The sequence below is a fragment of the Anas acuta genome, chromosome 9, assembly GCF_963932015.1.
Source record: "Anas acuta chromosome 9, bAnaAcu1.1, whole genome shotgun sequence".
NCBI lineage: Eukaryota > Metazoa > Chordata > Aves > Anseriformes > Anatidae > Anas > Anas acuta.
Genome location: NC_088987.1, coordinates 6,348,794 through 6,371,992, shown reverse-complemented (window position 1 = coordinate 6,371,992; position 23,199 = coordinate 6,348,794). Strand labels below are relative to the sequence as shown.

The window sequence follows — 23,199 nt, the reverse complement described above, 5'->3', positions numbered from 1 at the left end:
TTATAACATAAACCCCATCTTTTCAACTTCGAGAAGATATCTCTAAGCTTTATCATTTCCCAAGCTTTATCATTTCCCAAAGTTTTTTTTTGTTTGTTTTTTTGTTTTGTTTTTTAGGAATATGTCTGAAGTACTCCAATATTCTGAAGCCACAGAGAAATTCGGTTTCAGACTAAAAGAATTTGAGAATCAGAAGGCAGCACCATGGAAATACACGTCTCATCATTTCATTCACTTAATACAAACTGTTTATTTACTATCATTATTTAGAAAACCAATGATTATCACAAAGATTGACTCAACCACTACCTTGGGATTGCTATATCACTAGGCACTTCTAGTAAAAGGGAGAATGGTGTTAGAGCAGTCCCCAAGATTGTAATAGTAACAGTTATTTTGGCAATGTGTGAAGTGCAGATGGTACCAAAGACGTGCCAATAACTTAAGCAGGAGCTTCCAATAAAATCTCTTGCAGTGCATGTTACAGTCTGTGAATCAAAGTGATACGGGTAACCCTGGGTATCTGGCACTTTTACATTACATGTTGTCTGTTTAACTACCTTATATGCAATCACATCCCTCAGGCAAAAGTCTGTGCTTCACGTTTCCCTGTATTAGTCCCAGGCATAAGTTACCTCTAACCAAATTTATTCAGTATCCCCAGAGAAGAAAACCACCATCAAAACCACAGAAATTACTTCCATCTGATCTACCTTCCAGTGACAGCAGTAAAAAAAAAAAAAATAAAATAAAAAATAAAAACAAGTTTCCCCAAGTGTTCCTTAGAGTCCTTTCCAGCACATCATTGCATTCAATGACCAAAACAGAAATGATTTTAGGAACATGATAGCCTACTCCTGCTTATGAATGGTGATCAGAGATTTAAAATCACAGGTAAGACACACTAACAATTCAAGTGAAAACTGTTAATGCATTTATAAAGATCTCACCATTTTCCATATAATCAAGCCTCTTTTTCTCAAACTAGAGACTGGAATTCATGCAGTCAATGAGATCATTTACTGACAACAAACCAATGCATAATGTTTAGACACTGAAGTGGCATCTTCATGTTGGTGTATGTGTTTTAATTAGCTTTTACTTTTCATGTAGGGTAAATAAAACATTAAGGAGTCAGCCAGACAGATAAACAACAAACTGTTTTTCAAATAGCTCCATGAAATGAGCAAGAATAAAGCTTGAAGAGTGTTATATTTACCTCTGTAGCTCCCAGGGCACTTTTAAGAACACTGGGTCAGGTACACTGAGACACTGAGAAAATGTGCAATTTCTTTCCCACTGAGCTGTCAAGGCATTCATGCTGTGAATAGCTAACACCCTTCTTTGACAACCAGGCAAATATTTCTATTTTCTGCCATTCTAGTCATGAAGTATCTCAGCGTTGCCTCAGTTGATTTAGTGCCAATTCAAGTCAGACTTCAGATGTCTGAGCTAGTAACTGGACCAAATATTCTTGATGAAGCCTTGTCACAAACTCAGACTGCCGCTTAATACATTTCCAAATAGTTAGATAGTAAAAAAGGCTGTAAAGCTGAAAAGGCAGTAGACAGGCAGAACACACATCCACTAAACTGCTAGAATGGAGATTAAAGCAGAGCATGCAAGTCAAATAGGTGGCCTCTTTATTGTTAGTATTGCTTTAAAAAACAAAAACAAATCAAAAACAAACAAAAAACTCCACCATTAAACAGTTTTTTTTTTAAAGACTATATTAATTCTTAAAAAATCAGTTTATTTTCCATAATTCAAATGTACATTTATTTAGAGGAAAATAATTAACATAATCGATAACTGAGTCGCTCCAGGCAGAAGTGAGACAAGAACAAAACTTCTCCAGGTGGTAATGGCACAAATATATTATAAACACTGCTCTTAAATCTTTTCAAATATACATTTTGTATTATATTGCTCTTACATCTATTGACCAGAAGTTTCCATTACCAATACCATGAAAGAGCAAGACAAAATGAAGGAAAGAATACTTTTTCCAGTGTTCTTTCCTAACAGGTCCAACGGAACCTGCTCAGAAACCACCACTATTACTACCAGTGATTCATAACTTTTTTCATGGGGGTAAGAATAAGCAGGCAGGAATAATGGCACAATGTGTAGAAACACATCTAGAGACAAAATAAATTACTTAGAGAACAGACTTTGCACCCAGACTTTGGAGTAAAGGACTTCTGAGATTGGATTCTACCATTTGAGCTGTGCTGCTCCCTTACTCTGGGTTTCCAGTTCCAGCAGGATTTGATCTAGTGTTTTAACTCCCATGCTTATGATCTGTGCAGAATTAAAATGTCCATTGACTGAATGTGCCTTATACAGTACTTACCAATACTGGCATAGCCAGGTGTTGATGGATCTCCTCCACTGTTCAAGGAAACCATAAAAGCTTTATCAGCAAGATCTGTAGTCTTTGGTAAATCACAAGGATCAATGTAAAGAAGAACACCACCAAATCCTGCGTCTTCTAACAAAGAAAGCTGAGGGAAGAAAACAACATGGGTGGCTTTTAGGAAAAAATGTCAGAACACATTATTGTTTTAATTACTGTTGAGATAGTGGCTTTATCATGCATCAGGCTCTCACTCTAGATACTCTAGACAAATAGATTAAAGACAGGTCCATTTCCAAACTGCTTATGATATAAATAAATTAGCTACCCTTTGACAAAAAAAAAAAAAAATCAAAATCCAACAAGACTGAATTGTGGTCATCTTTCCCAGGTCATGCTGAAAGATAATTTCAAAGCCTAATAACACAAATAACTCCTACTTATAAATGATGTGTAGCATGTTGAGGAAACACAGCACTAACAATTGCATTTGAGATTTGCCACTGATTTGCACCTTTACCTCTTTTATGGTGATACTGGCAGACAAGGTTGGTGTACTGGAGATTAAATTCAGGTGAGATATTGGCCAGGACTAGGCTAGATAAAGAGATGTGAGCGGAGCCATCTTTCTCCCTAATCCTTGGACATTTGCTTAGACCTACAACCCTGACACGTGATATAATCTTGAAAATGTATTGGTGTTCAAACTAATCCCTTTAACACATCTTGAATAGCTCTTCCACATTTCCCAAACTACTAGAAGTATGACATTCCTGGTTAGTTTACTTCTTCAAGGACATTGACATCACTCTTGCATAGGATTTCTGGACACAGTATCTCTCCAATAAAACGAGAAAACACAAGGAGTTTACAGGCCATTAAAAAAAATGAAATAGCCTAGCTTACCCAAATCTTGGAGTCTGCCTCCTGTCAGACAGAGCTTTTATTCTGTTTCATTAGAACATCACAGCTTGAGTTGGTAATGGTAATTAGCCTTTCCGAAAATCTATAGATCTGGTGCAGCAAATCAGGCAAACTTTGCCAAAGTCAAGGACAAAAGCATCCAAGCACCAAAGCTTGAAGCAGCCTATAGATCAATTTTGACTGAAAACAACTCAGGCTTTCCCTTTCACAGGGAACTGAAAAATAAAAGGATTTTATTCTGAATCAGATGAAATTGAATTGTAATGTGGCAAATATCCCCATGATACAAAAGGAATGTTCTGTGTAATGCTCTGCATATTTGGAATTGACTGAAGACTACAACAATGGAACAGAACTACATTAATTCCTCAGACAGAGGTAATGCTGGCTTTTAAGGATTATCTTACTATTCACTATGCTTTACTGATGACTTTCCAAACAGCTACTATGAAGTCTGAGGAATGACTGCATGTGTTTCCGAACTACACAGCTCAGATTCTGAAGGAACCTGAGATCTTGTTATTACACCTCAATTTCCCAAATCAATTGCCTTATACTTCTTTTAGACTGTGTTTTTTTTTTTCCTCCTGAATATATATATTCAATTTATCTCCTAGCTATAGATTTTAAGGAAGGTTTATGCATAGTTATTTTTGGCTTTACAAGTATGCAAATTACAAGAATATATAGCATTTGGTTTAAGCCTCAAAAGCATTTCATGTTGAGTTCTGCTTTTCTTGAAAGTTGAGACAAAAAAATGCATAGAAGTTGCAGCCTGCTTTTTTTCATCTCTAAGGAAACATATCTAATACTGCCATTAGCCAAGACTTCTACACTATAAGCCTGAATTCAGATAAACACAGGAGTGAACTGGTGAATCTTGTGTAATGCTATGTATTTTTTTGAAGTCAACAATCCCTAGATGATAAGGGATAGTCACTTTGAGAACCCTGTTGAGATGAATACAAGCGTGCAAAAAGAGAATGTAATTAGCAGAGATTTTTTAAAAGGTTAAAATGTATTAAAGGCTTTACAATTTTCCAAAATGGTAGGTCAGTTTATTGTATCATGCTGTTCCCACATCATGTTCAGATATTCAGCAAGAATTTGATAGCACAGTAAAAAGGGTAGGGACACAACAAGAAGAGGAAGATGCATTGTAGCTAAGTGATACAACGGTCAGGATTGAAAATATCAATTGCTTTTTCCTTTCAAGCATCCATTTTATTCATCCGTGGTCTTACTCAATAGCACAGAGAATAGAAAAAAAAAGTATGCAGTTAAAGATATATATATATATATATATATTTTTTTTTTAAAACTTCGTAGTTAATAAAAATCACTGTTGAATTCCTGTTTCACTCAGAGAAGGCAACTACAGTTATTCACAAAATGCAGCAACCAATGTTGCCATGGCTACAATCTCTACTGAGAAGTTGTGTTGTACATGTGAGATGATAAAACAGCTTTCAGATTTCAGCTATAATTACTGCTTTTTAACTTTCCAACAGTGACACCACAGCTATGCCAACAAGAAACACTTACGGTTCTTTCCATTTTCATCTTAAATAAATCAACACTGTAACAGCCATAAGGTGTCCTAACACAAAACATTTCAGGAAGGTGCTGCGTTTTTCACATGGCTAAAGATTGTAGATGAAATCTTTCAGGTAAACTGTTACACAACTCCTCAACGCAAAGGGTTATTTTAGACTGTAGAAGGAACTAACAGCAGAATTTGCCCCTGATGATGTTGGTTGTATGCCTCCTCCCTCTCCAAAGCCACAAACATCTCAGAATAAAATGGAAACATCAGAACGCTTTAAGATAAATCAGATGCTGGTGCCCATGGATAACCCCTTTGTTGTCTATGGCTGCTTACACCCTCCTTTTTATACAAGGCTTTAGAGTCACATTAAAAAAGTAACTATTTCAATCCAGTGTATTAAAATGCCCCATAAATGTTCTGGACTCAGTTTAATCTAGTATGAAATGCTGCTTTATCAAAGGCTCTGCCTTGTTACTGGGGATGGTGATCAGCCTTGTAAACTATACACCTGGTAAGGCATCCTTAAATCACTTTTTAAAGATGATGTGTTTGGTGCAGTGAAAAGACATTTATTTTAAGTAGTGGCTAGTGATTTTGGAAGTCTTTCTTTTACCTAAGATGGTTACTGATGATTATGAATAAACAAGAGAAAAAAAAAAAAAAAAAAAGATGATGATGTATGTAACTGGATTATACCAACCAATTACGTGTTAAAATAGCTCCTCATTATTAGCAATTCTTCCCATAATAATAGTGTCAAATAAAGCCAAACTATGCAAGAACCTTCCTGTGCAACTGTCCATTGACATACGTAGACATCTACAGTATCAGCACTGTGTTTTGTCTTCCTCTTTTTTGGTGAAAGTTCTCTTTCCCACCCTTATCCCTCCCTTGAAGTTGCAATGGACGCGCTTTACAGGGTATAGCATCAGTCCCATTACTCATAAATACTTCCCTGTATGTCTTTAGTTTGCTTTCTATGCTTGCCTCTTTGTGAGTCTTGAACCACAGTAATGACTGAACAACTGATCAGTTGGCACAGAAGACTTGTTTCACCTGAGGAGCTATCTCAGTATATTCCCGCAAATTCACAGAAAATGGGATACTGAGTAGAGAAGAGGCAGATCCTGCTAACGCACCACGCTAAGAAGGTGTCAATAGAAGTTGGCATTCACTCCTTAAAGGAACAGGGAAAGACATATGAAATCACAAGAAGAGTGACTGATGGAAAAGACTACAGAAACTTGGACCACAAAGTAGACACCATAAAATCCAATTGTGACAAACAAAGCTGTGAAAATCCTGTTCACCAACCCATGGAACACCCTGGTCTTTCCTCAAAGGACACGTTATGTAAGATAACGCAGCTGAGTACCAGCCATACTGCCTTACGATGCCATATAACGATGCCATTACGATGCTTTGGCATCACAGACAATTCTACCCTTATTCAAAGGATGCGGCACTACCGCTATATCTGGAAAAGCTAATTTAAAATACAGCATCTTTCAAGTGCACTTCACAGTTTGTATATACACTGATGAGAGTTTTTCAGCATGTGATAAAGCAAACTGGTGCTGGAAAAACACGGAATAGATCTCTTCGTTTTGCTATAGGTTCCCTTCTGTTACTTTTTACTTCTCCTCAATACTATGTTCAAGTTGAATCCACTGACATTTTCTTATTAGATCTAATTCTGCTTTCAGCTGTATTACACAAGCCTACAGGCTTTCAGTCATTACATAATGCTTAAAAAGTATCAGTAAATAGAACAGTATAAATCTGTTCCATACAGGTAAGATTCCTCTTGATCTAGTTTTCACATATTTCCATACACACTATACAACCATGTTCCAGAATAAGAGAGAAAATAACAGAAATAGGAAAAACAACATACATGAACCTGTGATGTATTACAGAAGAGAAAGTTTTCTACCAGAAGAAATTTTTGCATGAAGATTATCAGTCAGGAAATGATAAATATGTGAAACATGGGAGGCAAAACGTTCTGAGGAATTCTGAAAAAAAAATACGTCACAATTCAATCTATGACAAAATCCTGACTGATCAAAATATGTATCTTTTTAAATTTTAAAAGCATAGATCTTTATTTTAATTTAAAGTAAGCTCATCATTATGTACACATTTGGAGTATGGTGTTTATAGTTGGAATAATACAGTTGTATAATATTCAAATAACTCAGAGTTGTTTCCAAGAATCAATAGCTCCTTCAATAAGCACTGAGGAGAACATGTATCTTATAAAAAAAGAAGGTTAGCATTTTGTGACTTTAACCTTTTATAAGCATCCAGAAGAACCTCACACACGCTTCAATTTTTCCTGAAGTTGTTTAAACTACTCTCCGTTTAAAATCAAACTTATTCATACATATTACCAGGAGCTGTATCTCCTACTGTAATTATATTTCAGTGCAATGATCAACGTTAATTAGAGAAATAACTAACCAGTTTTTAACTAGTGCATTTTTCGATTCGTAGAGCAATGTGCAGAAGACATGGTTCATTAATCTGAGACACAGCTTTACTAGCTGGACAGGCTACAAGTTATTAATTATTCTTTTCTACTGAAGTTCCAATTAAAATCATGAGACTCTGAATGGAAATCCCATCTCATTTTACTAATTGGCAGTAAGTAAAATTACCAAGCAAGGGTAAAGGGCCATTTAAACTGTTGGAAGACCTCACTGACATAAAGTATTTCTATTTCTGAAACAGATTGCTTGAGTAGAAAAATACGACTTCACATACTGCAGATTTAATTAGATGCCACTGTCCTCTCAATTACCTACAATAATACAGGCTACTTGGAAGATACAATGGTACCACAATCAAGACTCTAGGAAAAAAAAAAAAAAAAAAAGATACACATCTACATTTTTATACAACTCTTCCAACTTCCATATTTCTAACAAATAAGGTAACAAAGGTCCATTTTGGCTTCAGCTTAATTTTTGAATACTACTGCATGTTTAATTGTGCTGCTACATTTTTCGTCAGAGGTCCAGGTGCAATGGTGAAAATAATTTACAGGCAAAATACCATCCCATGAAGTTTTGGCTTTTGCTGATCCATTCTCAAGGCAGTGTATTAAGATAGTAAATGAGATGGAGGACATAACCAGTTTAATGGCTGACTCCAAGGGGATGATGAAATAAATGTATTTTTCCAGTTCAGCTCAAAACTATCCTGTTCTAAGGAATGGCACTATTAGAGCACCCAAATTTCACACAGAAGTCCATCAACATTGTATGAACACGGATAAGATGCTATATAACCACAAAGCAAAAGCAAAAGTAAAGCAAGTAAAAGCAAGACTGGCAATGAGTATTTGGAATCACAGTAGACATGCAAAGAACAGCAGCTTCTCTGGTGCTACGATGGGAGCAACTCACACGAAGAGAAGGAATAAAGTGTTGAATAAAAACAGAGCTACTACAAACTGGCAGATCTGTGTGGATTGAGAGCTCCCAAGCATTGATATCACAATTCAGCTTGTCATCCACTAGCCCCTAAGACAGAAGTCAGAGTTGAAAAGCCTCTTGAGATTATTTTTCGCCACCATCTCCAAACCCAAAAGCAATTTGCTTTAATCCTGCAGTCCTTCCACAGCAATATTTTAACAATATGCTCTTAAATACGGTATTAAGTTTAAAATGAACTGAACGTTTTGTCCCATACTTTTTCCTGTTTGCTGTCTGCTCATCTTCAATACAGTTTTATCAGAGAAAAGTAATTAGTTACACATCAGCCGTTTCTAAAAAAGAAATTTTTTACAAAAGTGTAGTTGGACGATTAAACATAAGCCAGATATATTGCCAGTTCCCTGCACTAGATTTTAGGAACTTTTAATACAAATTGAGTGCATATTTTATTGCCAGATCTTGCTTACCACTGCTAAGAAATTCACAACATTCAGTCTAATTAAAAATGAAATTGAACTACAATTCCCTAGAAACAAGGGCTGATTGGACTCAATAAGCTTTACTTAATTTATTCCAGAAAGAAAATAATTGAATTGCTTACAGTCCAGAAAAAAAATGCTTCATTATTTGATGAGCATATAACGCCAAGGCTTTCCTATTGCTATTGCATTCCTACATCTTCACGAAATACTGCTCGCTTTTAAATAAGCACGTAGAAAAACACTGTGTGTATAATAAGTATCATTAAATATTCAGTAAACATTAAAAATAAGAAACAGTCTGGATGAATGTCCAGATAAGTGACCTCCAAAAAGCCAATATCCTTTCCTTGTTCATACTGAAACTGTTGTTTCTGATGACATTTATAGTTATTTTAGGCTATGTTTAGACTCTATTACACAGAGAACAGAGCTGAAGATCTGTCATACAAAACACAATTACACAAGCATATAATTAAAATCTTGGTAAATCATTGAGAATATACTGATTAGACTCTAGGTTATTTTTCATGCGTTCTCCAGAACTTTTAATCCAAATCCACCCACCAATGCAACCACAGCCCTGAGACAACTGTGTGTAATTCCTTTTTTTGTTTGTTTGTCTGTTTTTTGGTCTGCTACCTCTAAAAGGATGCTGTAAAGTCAGCGCACGTAATCTGTAAATACTATACCCCTGCACAGGGCACTTCGCTTATGGAAAGCCATGCTGACCAGTGTACACCACTTCCATGCACCTTGTCCAGGGCACGAATGGCAGAGGTTTTTCTATGTTAAGGAGGACATGATTTTCGTTTAGTGGCCGTGCTCTTCACAGCAAACATTTCATGCACCTAGACACCCCTGCAGGGATGCCTCAGGTCTCTGCAGGCTGTTTCTCCTCACCATTTTTGAATGTGGCAGCCAGGAGACACGGCATGCGTGGAACAAAGCCTGACTACTTATGTGATGCTGGTTTTTAGCTTCAGCTTGGCTGCACGCTGCAGTACCAAGCTTCAGCTGGGGTCGCTTGCACTGGTACCACAGCGCTGTTGAGTGGGGCATCAGAAAATGAGCTTGCTCAGCTTGCAGTGTTTTCCTCTGTCCTACTGTCCTTCCATCCATAGCCATAATAACATGCTAACTCCATACTGTTAAGTGGCAAGATTAGCCCACAATACCTGGAGCTTTATAAAGGGCTGACGAGCAGGTGTCCCCTGTGCGTCAGCACAGAGGGCAGGAGCAAACTCTCAGTGCGTGTGGTAGCGGCTCAGAATTTAGGTCTTCAGGTCCAAACTGAACACAGAAGTTCAATTCAAGACTGAAGTTGTCATGTTCATGAGCAGTAATAGTTTAACCTCAGTAAACAGTACCACAAAAAAAGTGCAGATAGGTGCACTTAAGGGATTTCTATTGTCTCTAATGTAAGGACTATTAAATATATTGTGTCAAATTAAAAAAAAAAATGGTGCTTGTCCATTTAACTTTTACCTTTCATGCAAGAGGAATTTATATATTTAATTTTGGAGAATTTTCTGTCCTTCAAGGAATAGATATTTTGAGAACATATCTATTTTTGAACTTAAAATATTCTGCGATTTATCCAAACCAACAGCAACCTACAGAGCCTCAGTAACGCCACTGTGGTGCAATACCTTCACAACAACTGGTGTTTCTTCATGAACATCCACTATCCATTTGGAAAAGAGTGAGACTGTATCCTGCCTCGAGTGCATTGGCATCTGTCTCACAGAACCATCACATTAAAACTGATAACTGGACAGCACACAGGAAAATAGAAATCTTAAGAAAGCACAAATTATGATTTTATAGTACTGAACTACACACCAATACAAATTTGCAATTTTTGATTCTCTCAACAATCTTTGTCTATTTGTATAAGAGATGTAGCCCGTATCTGGGATATCCTTGGCGTGCCTCAAGTATATATTTTTCAGTACTCAAACTTAGTAATGTTGAAATGCAAACAGCCCAAGTCATTCTCTGCTCAATCATCTCCAAGATAAAAGTAGGATTTAGACATAGCTAGCTCTGTGAGCATGGATGTTATGTTGAATCTATCAAGATATTAGCAGATGTTCTCACAACCCACATAACAATCAGTCGTAGATTTTTAATTAAGGCACATTTGCTGCCTTCAGTAATTGCATCTCAGGGCATCTGCTAGATTGTTAAAATACAACTGCCTTCATTAGACCTGTGCAAAAAAAAAAAAAAGTCTTCAATTATTTTATTATTCTCACAATTACTGTCCTGGGAGATTCTATGAAAAGCTACATTATTGCTTCAAAAGTGCAAAACGTTCTCTGCTCATGGAGTGTATGTTCTGGGGCACTACACTGTATCGGGTTTTATGCATTAAAATGCCTTGAGCATGATGTAACAGTCTCCTTAGACATTGTATAAAACAATTGTTAGGTATTTTTAAATTTATTTTGGTTTAATTTTATGTCTCCAAGTGGAACACATAACGATACAAAGTATGCTATATCTAAGCCTCATGCATATATCTATATGATCTTGGAAAACTACAGATTATTAATTGGTTGGTGAATATTTTACTTTCATTCATAGAAGAGAGCAGTGTTTAACTACTTGGTTAGCATCCCTTTAAGTAAATCAATAATTGAAATGAACTTATTTTATCTTCCTTATTAGAAAAACAGTCACAAGCCAGGAACGATAAAAGACATGATCATAAAGAACGCATCCTAGTGTATATTATTTTATCATAAATATAAAAAGTTATTAAATAAGTTAGCAATAAAAGTTTCCTATAAATATCACAGTACTAACCTCCAATCCTAAACTCCCTTGGAAGCCCCCAAATCCAAAATTAGGCTAGTTTCCTTATTATTTTTTTTTTCCCCTCAGAGACTGACATTTCTGCAAATGGAAAATTTTCACATTTCACATGCAGGGGTTTTTGTTTGTTTTTTCTTCCGAGGTCCTTTCTTTCTCACTACTTTCCATTCAGCACATCAGTAAATCAGAGCTTTGGCTCCTCCTGTGACCAGCTAAATAGCCCATTTCACCAAAATGAAATAGTAGAAAGAGCTACATGAAGGAGGTCCAAGGTTGAAGTACTTGATGAGAACAAGGAAGGCAGTCGTATTACTTTGGCAATCACGGAGCACTACAAAGTCATTCATTCACCATCAGTTTAAAAACAAAACCCTCCAAAAACAACAAAAAAGCAGTAAGACTAGTATACAATTAGTTCCAGAACATCAATCCAAAATGATGCCCTTGCCTTGTCATAAAAAATGGAGTGAAAAATACAAAACGTAAAAAAAAAATCTGCCCAAGTTATTGTCATAAATATCTTTTTATGTGGTGATTAGGAAAGGAAGACCCCAATACCAAAACAAGGTCATTCAAAGGGTGGTTAAGAAAGATACATGAGCAATGCTATTGCTCCCCGTCATTCCTCTCCCCAACTGGGTCACGGACAGCAGCCACAGTAAATTCATAGGAGAGATTGACTAGGTCATTTTTGTCTTTCTCTGACAATTACTTGGGGAAGGTAAGGAAAGACTGAAAGAAAATGTCTTTCAGAACCTTCTATGTTAAAAGCAAATACAGTTCTCTGTAATAGACCCACTGAAAAGATTTAGCACCACTTACAGCTCCTAGAACTCCACCGAACTGACTTCTAAATAGCATAAACACGGAATACTGTACTGAGAAGAAGAATGAAAAAGAAATAGTGAAACCCATGATCAATCAATTGCTGTTACATCCCTGTTTTCTCTTGAGACAGAACTTTCAGTAAAAGCCTTTAAAGCATACATTACCTTCCAAAACCAGCAACAAAACAACAACAAGCCCCCAGACAAACAAAAGCTTAAGCGCAACACAATGTTATGCTGCAAGGCCACGCAATGAATGAATGGTCTGACACAGAAATGAAGATGACATATTCCCAGGTGTTTAACACAGCATAGGAATATATAGAAAAACAGGGAACGGTTCCAAGTTCAGACAAGCAATTTCTCATGCAGCATCTTTGCAAATGAGGCAAGGAGTGAAAACAGCATAAATAGAAATTTCTGTTCTCACCCATTAATTCCTTTTCTCTGGTGACAGATTGGCAGTGAGGAGTAATCTTTGCACTTACTATTGCTTGCAACTGTTCAAAAAGGTGAAAAGAAAGCCAATTCAGGGTTAAAAACAGCAACCTTACTTTTGCATCACTTATTAATGGAAAGTACAACTACATCTATTATATTTAGGATATAGTTACATTAATAATTAACAGTTACATAATTTGGCTTAGGTCTGCATAAAACTGCATCAGCTTTACACCAATTTAACTTGCTAAATTTCAGTAAACTGACACTGACAGGAAACCAGAAGAATCAGGCTTTATAAACATGTGTTGTGAACCTTACACTCTCAGGAGATGGAAAATACTTGATATGTTATGATTCTTTTTGATAGTACATGCTAAAGGTGAATCCTAAAATAGACAAAGAATGTAAAGAATGGCCAACTGTATGAGTAAAAAACTCTACTCAGAGAAACAAAATAATGATGTCCATGTTTCCAACAAGGGCCTATATGCCAACAGGAGATGCTGAACAGCTGAACAGTTCTGTTGCAAGTCTTAAAGATGATGATTTTCAAACTTTTTTTTTTTTGCCAGCACCTATTAAACTGCTCTTTCAAACAAGACTTCGGTAGACAACATGAACAATGTTCACGTGACATTCCATGAAGAACACATTTAAATATTGTATGTTTCTTTTAAATGTTTAAATTTTGAAACATCTAATTTCAAGGAGGATACTTAGCATGGTGCTCTCCCAGGAAGAGACCTTATTGCTCTCTACAACTGCTTGAAAGCAGGGTGTGGGGAGCTTGGGTTTGGCCTCTTCTCACAGGTAACTAGCAATAGGACTAGAGGGAATGGCCTCAAGTTGCACCAGGGGAGGTTCAGGTTGGAAACGAGGCGACATTTCTTCTCAGAAAGAGCAGCCAGGCATTGGGATGGGTTGCCCAGGGAGATGGTGGAGTCACCGTCCCTGGGGTGTTCAAAGAAAGGTTGGGCCTGGTGCCTGGGGACATGGTTCAGTAGGTGATGGTGGTTGGGGGGTGGTTGGACTTGGTATCTTGGAGGGCTTTTCCAACCTTAATGATTCTGTGACTTCCATGATTCTAAGGCAGCAGCGGTACACATCTGAGTTCAGGGATCAGGTGATAACACAAAGTCTGAGAAATCCTCTCAAGCCATTTGCTCAATTACACTCAGATCTAAATTTACAAATATGGATCTACTAGATGAAGTTCTTTCCAAAGTCTCTCCCTCAGCCCCACTTTTGAGACATGCAAAAAGAAGATATAAACTTCTGAAGGTTGCATTCATTACTGTGTAGGAGGTGGATCTGAACTGTACTGTTTCTATGTTAATAAGTGCATACCTTAAACAATATACAGATCCCTCTTTAAGAAGAGAATAACTGCTGTTTTATTTGTCTTCAGAAGTTGTAGATGAAGTACATATTAAAGAATATAAAGAACATTTTTTAACTTAAAAAATATTTTGCCAATGACATTTCTTCTATTTATATTCTTTAATATTGCCAAAATTATGGTATATTGCTTATTTATTCAGTCATTAATTTCCATAGCCATATGCTTTCTATGTCTATATGCAGCTTGTGTTCAACTTAATATATGGCTTTGAATTTTACTATCTGAATATAACTCTTTTACTTATTAGATTTATTTATTATAAATTATCACAGTTGTAATACTGCATTATGACTTCATGTCATCCTTTCTCCTCTAAATTCTATAAAGCAATAAACATCATGTATTACCCATCTGCATAAAAATCCCAGATGGTTTTAGCTAGGAAATTGAAGTACATGGATTCCCAGATACATAAGCTTTGTCCAGGAAAAAAAAATAAAAAAAAATTGAAGGTGTATCATTTGAAATCAAATTGACCAAAATGTTAATAAGGCACCATTCCAAGGGCTTAAGTCAACACCAGGAGATCTACAAGGAAGTGTTGTTTCTTCTTCAAGCACAAAGCACACATCTGCCTTTGAATATGATTTTTTCCCCTCTTGAAGTGTAGTAAAAGAATATGATAATAGCTAATAGCAACGTTAAAGGTATCCTTTTTCCTAGTAGTTATAAACTTTTTCAGAGGCAAAGCCATTCATCATATAACACAACTTGGCCATGAGACATCAACTAACATAATTTCAGAAAAATAAAGCTTAAAAAATCCACTTACATGCGCGTTATTTATTTAGGGATCACAGACTTCTGAAGCACTAAGTTTTATTACACTGTTTCTTAGTCTTGAGACCAGGAGGAAAAGTTCATACTCTTCTAAGACTCTTAAAGGGAAAAGACTTGTGCTTACCATATACCTGGTACCCTCTGACTTCTGTCATTTACATGTCTGATATACTCTGTGAGGAGGCTGTTACATCTCTTTTGGGTTTGTAATAAGTGGTAAAACATTGCCAGAACTGTAAGTACCAGCTTTCCTGGGTGTGCAATTCCGTATCAAGAAATCATTGGTCAGTATGTAGTGGAACTCATCACCACAAGATGTTGTGGAAGTTTAGAAGTGGAATATACCAGTCCATGAAATACTCATAATGATAATTAAACAAGATGGGCCAGATTAACATTCTCCACTTCAGGAAATCATACCACCACAGACTGACATTTTTGGTAAAGGCATACCAAAGGAAAAGATGACTGGGTACTTGAACCATGCATATGGTTCATGTCGGAGAAGGATACCAGGCTGACAGGGAACATATTTTTTCCTGTTCTCATCATAAATGATGGAGAATTTTTTCAATTTAATAAAAACTTCATGACAGAAGACTAAGCAGATGATCATTTTTTATGAAGTGATTGTCTGTGCATTTCACTGCACAGTCTCAGGTAGCAATATTTCACCAGTAACAGCACTATGCTATGGTCATGACCTCATTATCATCAGAGAGCTTTACCTGAATAAAAACAGAAGACACGGTTTCTTTTGCTAAAGGTGAATTGTTCCTGTAAAACATACTAAACAACACACTTAACTATGTTCCTCATGTCACATAAAGGGAATATTCATGTCCTTAAGGTTAAGGCTATGTTTCTATATTATTCTGAAGAAAAAGCAGAATGCTAGAAGCCTCACAGTATAAAGCTTATTCCTCTACTGAGAAATAAACTTTGTCATATTAATAAGATCCCAGCCTCTCATAATTAGCAAATTTGTGATGAATTGCATCACACTGAGAAGGAATGAAATAAAAATTAAATACTTTGTAGTGAAAAATTTCTCGTTATCATATGTTGTATCACCCACCCTTCCAACACTTTGGCTAAGGCAAAAGGCTAAGGCTCCCCCTACAGCCAAGTGAAGTACTGTGCAAAAAATACTTGATTTCTCGGATCTTTTAAAACAAGATTAAATCGGATTGCTGTTCCATTTAGTTCTCACATGAAAAAGGAGGCTAGTTTACAATTCTCCTAATGCAGAATGAATGTCTTCCCTTTATCTCACGTTTTAAGCTTCATGTTTTAAGTCTCTTATTCTGGGGCCACCTTACATTGCTGGGCACAACCTGCATCTGATACTGCAAACAGCAGATCCAGCATACCACACGTGTCCGTGACACTCTACATTGCTAGGAGGGCATGGTTATTGAGAGAGAGCAACATCTACAGCAGGCAGATGTGTGCTAATTTATAATCTGTCAGAAAGGTTTCTTAAACTTGGAATCCAAGAATCACCTGAACCAGCAGATCTGGACTTGCCTTTTTCTGTTACACACCATAATATGATAAACAGGGATGGGACATGGTCGGGCAGTTAAGTGGATTAAGTGTTATCTTTTCTTACTCTGAGATCACAGCAGGAGGCCAGGCTGAAATGACTTGTCAGGTCAGTTCCCCAGTGGACAGTTTATATCATAAAACCATCACATATAACTGAATACAGCTATAAAAGGCAACATAATCACTTCCTACTCTCAGGAAAACCAAGATTGACTTAGAAATGAAAAATACGCTTCCTGCTAGTGAAAGGGTGGTCTCGCTAGGTCACCCCAAGGTCACTTCTGAGGCTGTGTGGTAGGAGCTCTCACGATGGCTGCATAGCAATTTGCAGGGGAAAACCATAAATAACAAGTTGGACCGTCAGTGCAGGCACTCCTCCAACCTTCGCAGAATGCAAATATTCTGTCCTACTCTTAAGTTATTACCTGTATCTAGACATAGCCCTGACAAACCTTGGCCAACGCACATACCAGGGTTATTTACAATTACAAGGCTATCACCAGCAACAACATTTTATATATATTTTTTTAACCTGATCAAGAACCTGATTTTTAGAGCAATTTGAAGTGTAAAAGCAATGTGAAATTTTCAACTACCAATGAAAAGTTACTTGTTATTGTATGGAATCTTAAGCTAGTTTGGGGAAGCAGCCCCACAAATTTTAACTTAATGTTACAGAGACTGTGCTGATGCAACTTCTATATTCATCTCCCAATGAACATCAGGAAGCCCAGGAATCCTTTTGCATGCAACATTCATGGTTGGTTGTATCAAAAAACACTAGATTTTTATTTTATTTTTTTTCATACAATATCACCATGAATTATCACAATTTCAATTTCAAATATGGAGAATTGACTGTGTTTAGCAGGTTGCTTAGAATTGCTTCAATACTGGGAAAAAAAAATACCACCACCACCACCAAAAAACAACAGCACAAAAGAAACAAAACAAAACACAAAAGCCAAACCCACTTAGAAACATCAGAACATAGCAGGAGGACATGCAAGCTTGAGCAAATTGCCATTTATTTAGACCTGGATCTAGAGTAACAGAGAAGATAAATTTAACTTTGTTGGGCATGTTATTGTCTGGGAATTAACCACTCAGACCTAAAGATGAAATTAAAGTGCAATTTAATTTAAATTTCCTTTAATCTAATATGAATTAAAATTTCATATTGAAATGCACCATCAAGGGAAAGAAAGAACAAATGAAAAGATAGAATGCCAAAAGTACCCTTCCACCTCTTGAAAGAAGAAAAAAAAAGACCTCCTAAAACCCTGCAGACAAGCAGTTATGTATTTTACCCAGCTATGTTCCAAAAAATTCAGCTACAGATGATCTGAAAGAAGTGCATTAAATAACCCTAGGGAAAATAATCAAAAAATTCTATAGGCTATAGAATATAAAGTATAAAAACCTAATCCCACTGACACCAATGAAAAGGTTGGCTATCAGCATTCAGCAAGACCGCGTTTTTACTCAAAGTTCGGATCACAATGCAAACTACGGGTGTATTTGAAAGGGCAGAATTCAGATTTTCATACATAAATCACGAGTGCTGATTTTGTGAACCAATTCTCACAGATGAATTTCTAAAGCCATGCAGAACAGAAGTGCCATTCCAGCCAAGTTCTGGACCTGGCTACATTTTGTAAACTGTAGGACCAGCTTCAAAGCTATTTCTATTCACAGAACCCTCAGGCTTACTGAAACAATTTTTGCTTAACTATGTTAACTTAGATGAATTTTAAAGTACAGACTAAAAAAAAAAAAAAAAAAGGCACAAAAAGCAACAAGGCATGAGTAGTTAAGTAGCAGTAATCTGCAATCTGCAATGTCCTGATTTATCAAACAAAATGTTGACACCAGAAACAGAACTATTTACTTCTGTACTCTGTTAAATAACAGTTTTACATAGTTTCTTCAAGAGTAATGATTTTGATACCTTTCAAATCAATTCTCAGATATGTAAATGAAGAAATTGATTATGAAGAAATAATTACTTTGAAACAAGAAAAAAAAAAAAGGCTAAAAAAGCCTGAAAAGGCCATCCCTTAAACAGCATAACCTCTTCTTAATAAAACCCGTAATTACTACAGAACATGTTGTACAATGCAAATGTACAATGAGGGGTGTACTTATAAAGAAAACTTGTCTGAAGAAAGACAACCTTGTGCTCTGGTCACCATAAATTTAGGAAATAACCAGCATGTACACTGCTGGGCTGTAATTATCCCTTGCAGAGCTGTTTGGGTGGGTGGTTGGGATGATGAAGGGCATGGGTTGCATTGTTCCACCTCCCATCAATATCTGGTGCTTTCAGAGAACCTCCAGGCAGTTAGGCCAGGCAGAATGAGGCTCTGTATATTCACCCCTCATCTCTACTCAGAGCTTTTATACGCTCACATTTTCTCTTGCACTTTTTCATCTGTTGTTGAAATCAAACAGTATGGCCTGGAAACACCAGAGATGAAAATAGGCCCAGATAATTTGTCTGTCAGTGGCTCTTTTGTGAAGCCCAAGTTCAACAAATGTGAAGGGCCAGCTCAATTAGCAGCTTGGGCAGAAGAAAACATCAACAATCTACAATTCCTTATATATGAGCAGCAGAAAAAGTGCTAAGGCCACTGCAGAAGTCTGGCTAGTGCATACTGCATCTGCAGAAAACCAGATGCGAAAGGCTTAGACTTTATAATGGAAAGAGAAGGTGTGTACGTCTTTCCTATTGCCCTGCACACGAGCGGCTGATCAGCTGTGTGGATCTAAGGCTGCAAGGTACAAATTGAGGCAATGGATTTCTTTGCTCGGCTTTGCTTCAGAACAATTGCCTCACAGCAAAGCCATTTCACTTGACTTTGCACCATTTATCAGGACACAGCACTCAGTAAATTGGATGATTGCATTTACTACTCACTTTTTAAGGGCTTGATAAAATAGAAAATTATGCTTGGGCTTCACACCTCTAAAATCTGACAAGAGCTTCAGAAGACCCCAGAATCAAATTCTTTTAATGAGAGTCAGACATCCTCCATTTCTTAATGGAGGCAGCCACTTACACTCTCACTCAATTTAAGCGTATTGTATTAATCGGATGAGACCTGCTATAAAATGGTCATCCCACTCCCTCAGGAAGCAGTGATTCATAATAGGAGATGGACTAATTTTTCAACAGATGAATTGGCTGTTTAATTCTGCAATTAAACAGCCAATTGAATATGTGAATATTTAGAATCATTTTCAGAAGAGAAAAACACATGGTCAGCATTGCTGAAAATAACAGGACTACACAGCCATTAAAATAGCTACGAATTTAGTGTTTGATTCAGCCCTGGGACTTCAGGAACTTCTGTATCACTCCAGAAGTAAAAGAGAGAATGGGAACTAGATCTGGGAATACAGGTATGCATGCAAAACAGCAGCGACAACTCAAAACCTTCTGGAAAAATTCTGTGGCATCAGAATTGCAGAATAATCAATATCTACCTTTTCTTATTAACTTGTATGCCTCCTTGTTTACTCTGCTAATAGAACACTTTTCCTTCCACTCAAACATACCCAGGGTTTTGTAATCAAAATGAAATGAGTAGTAACCCGAAGTCCTTTTACTGATGCAACCAAAATGTTAATTGCTAGAGAATATCGACAAGCTGTGCTACAGTTGTGCTTCCTCCCGGACATTGATTGCTCTTCTCCTACCCCACCCCTCACATATTCATCTTTCTGCTTACAAGAGTCAATTACTTTCCCCCAATTTGGCTGCCTAAAGAAGGATTTCTTTGTCCAATTTTATTTGCTGCAGTGCATTTGACTAAAGAGATAAGAGCAAAGTTTTGTCAAATATTTCATATTTGTATTTTTTAAGCTGCTCTAGAATAAGTTTGCAAATAATATTTTAAAATTATTGACTTCAGGTTGAAACATTAAGTGATAAATCTGTGTGGAGACACTTTTTTTTTTTTTAACCTCAGGTACACGTAACTCAATGGGCTGAGGGTGAATTCTTCAGTCACCCAAACCCAGAACAGATTAATGGCATCTAGGCAGGGCGTCTCCACATTTTTCTAATTAGCTGTTACAGCTTGTCCCTTCTGTTCAAAAACAAGAAAGTATTGTTATCAGTCAAAGCAGGAGGAATATAACTGAAGTACATCTATCAATCATTTAAATTTGATACGCTTTCAGATGAAGGAAGACCCATGCTCTTTCTTCAGAACAAACAAAACTTCTCAGTAATCATGAAACAAAATAGCTTGTGTGTTATCATTCCATGAGTCATGACATCAGGAAGAGGTAAATAGCTGACCAAAAGCATCATCAGGAGCAGGATTGATGGCAGTGTGAAAACTCAATTACATAAACTGCTTTTTCATACAGACTGCTTTCCATTAAATTTTGCAAAGACCTTGGAACAGAAGTTTTTTTGGTATAGGAAGTGAAGAAAAAAATGAAAGGTAGCCTTCTTTGGACTACAGCATTTCTAATGGATGAAAGAAGCTGAGAACGGGAAGGTTAGGAATAGAAGTGATCTAAACCTGATAATATTTGGGGGGAGGAGGGATAAAGAACACCAATAAAAGCAAGAGACTTGAAGGAGGGTATCTCCTATAAACTCAGAGCATACAAAGGCTAGTGGAAACTTCTGCTGGGCACATTTCAAGCACAAAGGGCAAAATTAACAGGCTTCACATGCACTGTTGCATGGAACAGTCCTGGAAAACATTACTGAGGAAAATTATCAGATCTCTATACTTGAAATCCTTAAAATAGATAAAGAATTATCAGGAATGAGATACAAGCTCATCTCCCCTAAGGAATGGACTATATAAATGCTTCAAATCCAAATCTCCAGGTCCAGTTTTATACTCTTCTATAACTTTTATTCATACTACCTACACCTCTGGCCCCAATTTCCAAGAAGGGCTTCACGAAGGGATATAATATCATTATATATCCCACAGCACTCACATGGGAAATAGGTATATAAACTCCTTATATGCCTTGGAAAAAAAAAATCATCCTACAAAATAAAAAAACAGCATCCTTTATAATGAAACATATACCAGGTGTTTAGGATCCCTGAAAAACTACGTCGTTTATAAATATATACACATGCATGTATATTCATTCATATGGATACACATATACACATATGTATATAATGGGGGGAGGAAGGAAGGGAGGGAGGGAGTCTCAGTTAAATGGCAATTTCAAATGTCATCTTTACAGTTATATCTGCTAGCCATAAAACGTGCCAGATAGAAAAATACAAACTTCAAAAGAAAAAAGAAATAAAGCAATGTAGACAGTAGAAATGTGCAGTGACTTTTTCCAAAGTAAATTGATTTAAAATGCAATTTTTAAATAGAAACCTTTTTGCAAATGGCTTTTACTCTAAGACTCTTTTCCATTTCCTAAATCCTTGTAAGTGCCTACCAATAACTTCTGCATAACAATGCAAGCATCCATGCTTCTAAACTTTATGACAGATAAAAATCAATTGTATGAATATTTATGAAGACTGTAAATTATTAAAATAAATACAGATATTTACACATTAGAACAACATCTTCATTTAATGAATGTGAAAAAAATGTTAATATGTGAACACTGTAAAGATGAAGTGATTTGGCCTTCAGGGCTTTTGTTACTCTATTAAAAGTTAATTTAGGATAGAAATTATGTCTTTTCCTCGAATCCCAAAACCAAAAGATTAAATCACGATCAAGACTCACCACATTCTTCAAAAAATGAATCTAGTCATGATATTTCCAGAGGGTGAATATTGAAATTACTGTGCAGTTCTTCCTGAAAAAAGACACCCTCCTCTGGCTTCTTTTATGTGTTCACAGTCATGACATATACTCAGACAAGCTTTAGGGCAGAGCAGCTGTGTGCTAGTGAGGTGGTTTAATCAGTCTTTTTGTCACCACACATTTTATGCTATTGGAAGAGGATGTTTCTGTCTACAAACACAGCAGGCAGCTCAAGCTGCTCTTTCCAAGGAAGGTATTTTACATCACAAAAGTGATTTGCTTAACCACTGGTAATAAGTTTCATTATCTTCCCCCACATTTATGGATTCTTCTTATTCAAGGACATAGCGAGTGTGCCCTGACCTACTACTGGATGTAACTAGTTCCTGAAGTTCACCAGTGATCCCAATACCCTGACTTCCACCAGAACATAATTTCTGTGACTGTGGCACATTTTCCTTATAGCCAGAATGCCAGAAGGTTGTCACTTTGAATTGGAAGGTGTGAGAAAACAAGTATTCCACCTTCTCTCTGGAAAAGCTGGTTCCAGATGAGCTTCATTTCCATTTTAAATTTGTCTAGTTTCAGCTTTCTCCTTAAGAAAGCTTTTCTTGTTCCAAATCCATTCCCCTCTTTACTCAGCAATAATCTGGCTCTTAAAAGTGTCTCGGTCTGTAGCCACAAAATCACTTTAGGAGTAGCCATGGTAGTTTAAAAATTGTCCATCAGTTACTCAGTGCTGTGCCTGGTAGCAAAAGACTACTAGCATCACAGCCATACCAAGGTAGCACATCATGCGAGTACTGCTTGTATGTCCCCCTCTTCAGTTAGTTGCCTTTTCTTGTGCTGCTACAGGAAA

The 23,199-nt window shown here is 36.7% G+C and overlaps 1 protein-coding gene across 13 annotated transcripts in view; it reads right to left on the bottom strand.

Annotated features, from left to right (window-relative positions):
• The window catches only part of NAALADL2 (N-acetylated alpha-linked acidic dipeptidase like 2), a 430,872-nt gene that overhangs the window by 143,726 nt on the left and 263,947 nt on the right, over positions 1–23,199 (bottom strand). For all 13 annotated transcript variants that reach the window (XR_011099258.1, XM_068691739.1, XM_068691746.1 and 10 more), the window contains one exon: positions 2,357–2,507. Coding sequence is in view for 12 of the 13 variants with exons in the window: in XM_068691739.1 (XP_068547840.1) it covers positions 2,357–2,507 (151 nt within the window). In the remaining variant the exon portion in view is untranslated. The remainder of the gene's footprint in view (positions 1–2,356; positions 2,508–23,199) is intronic.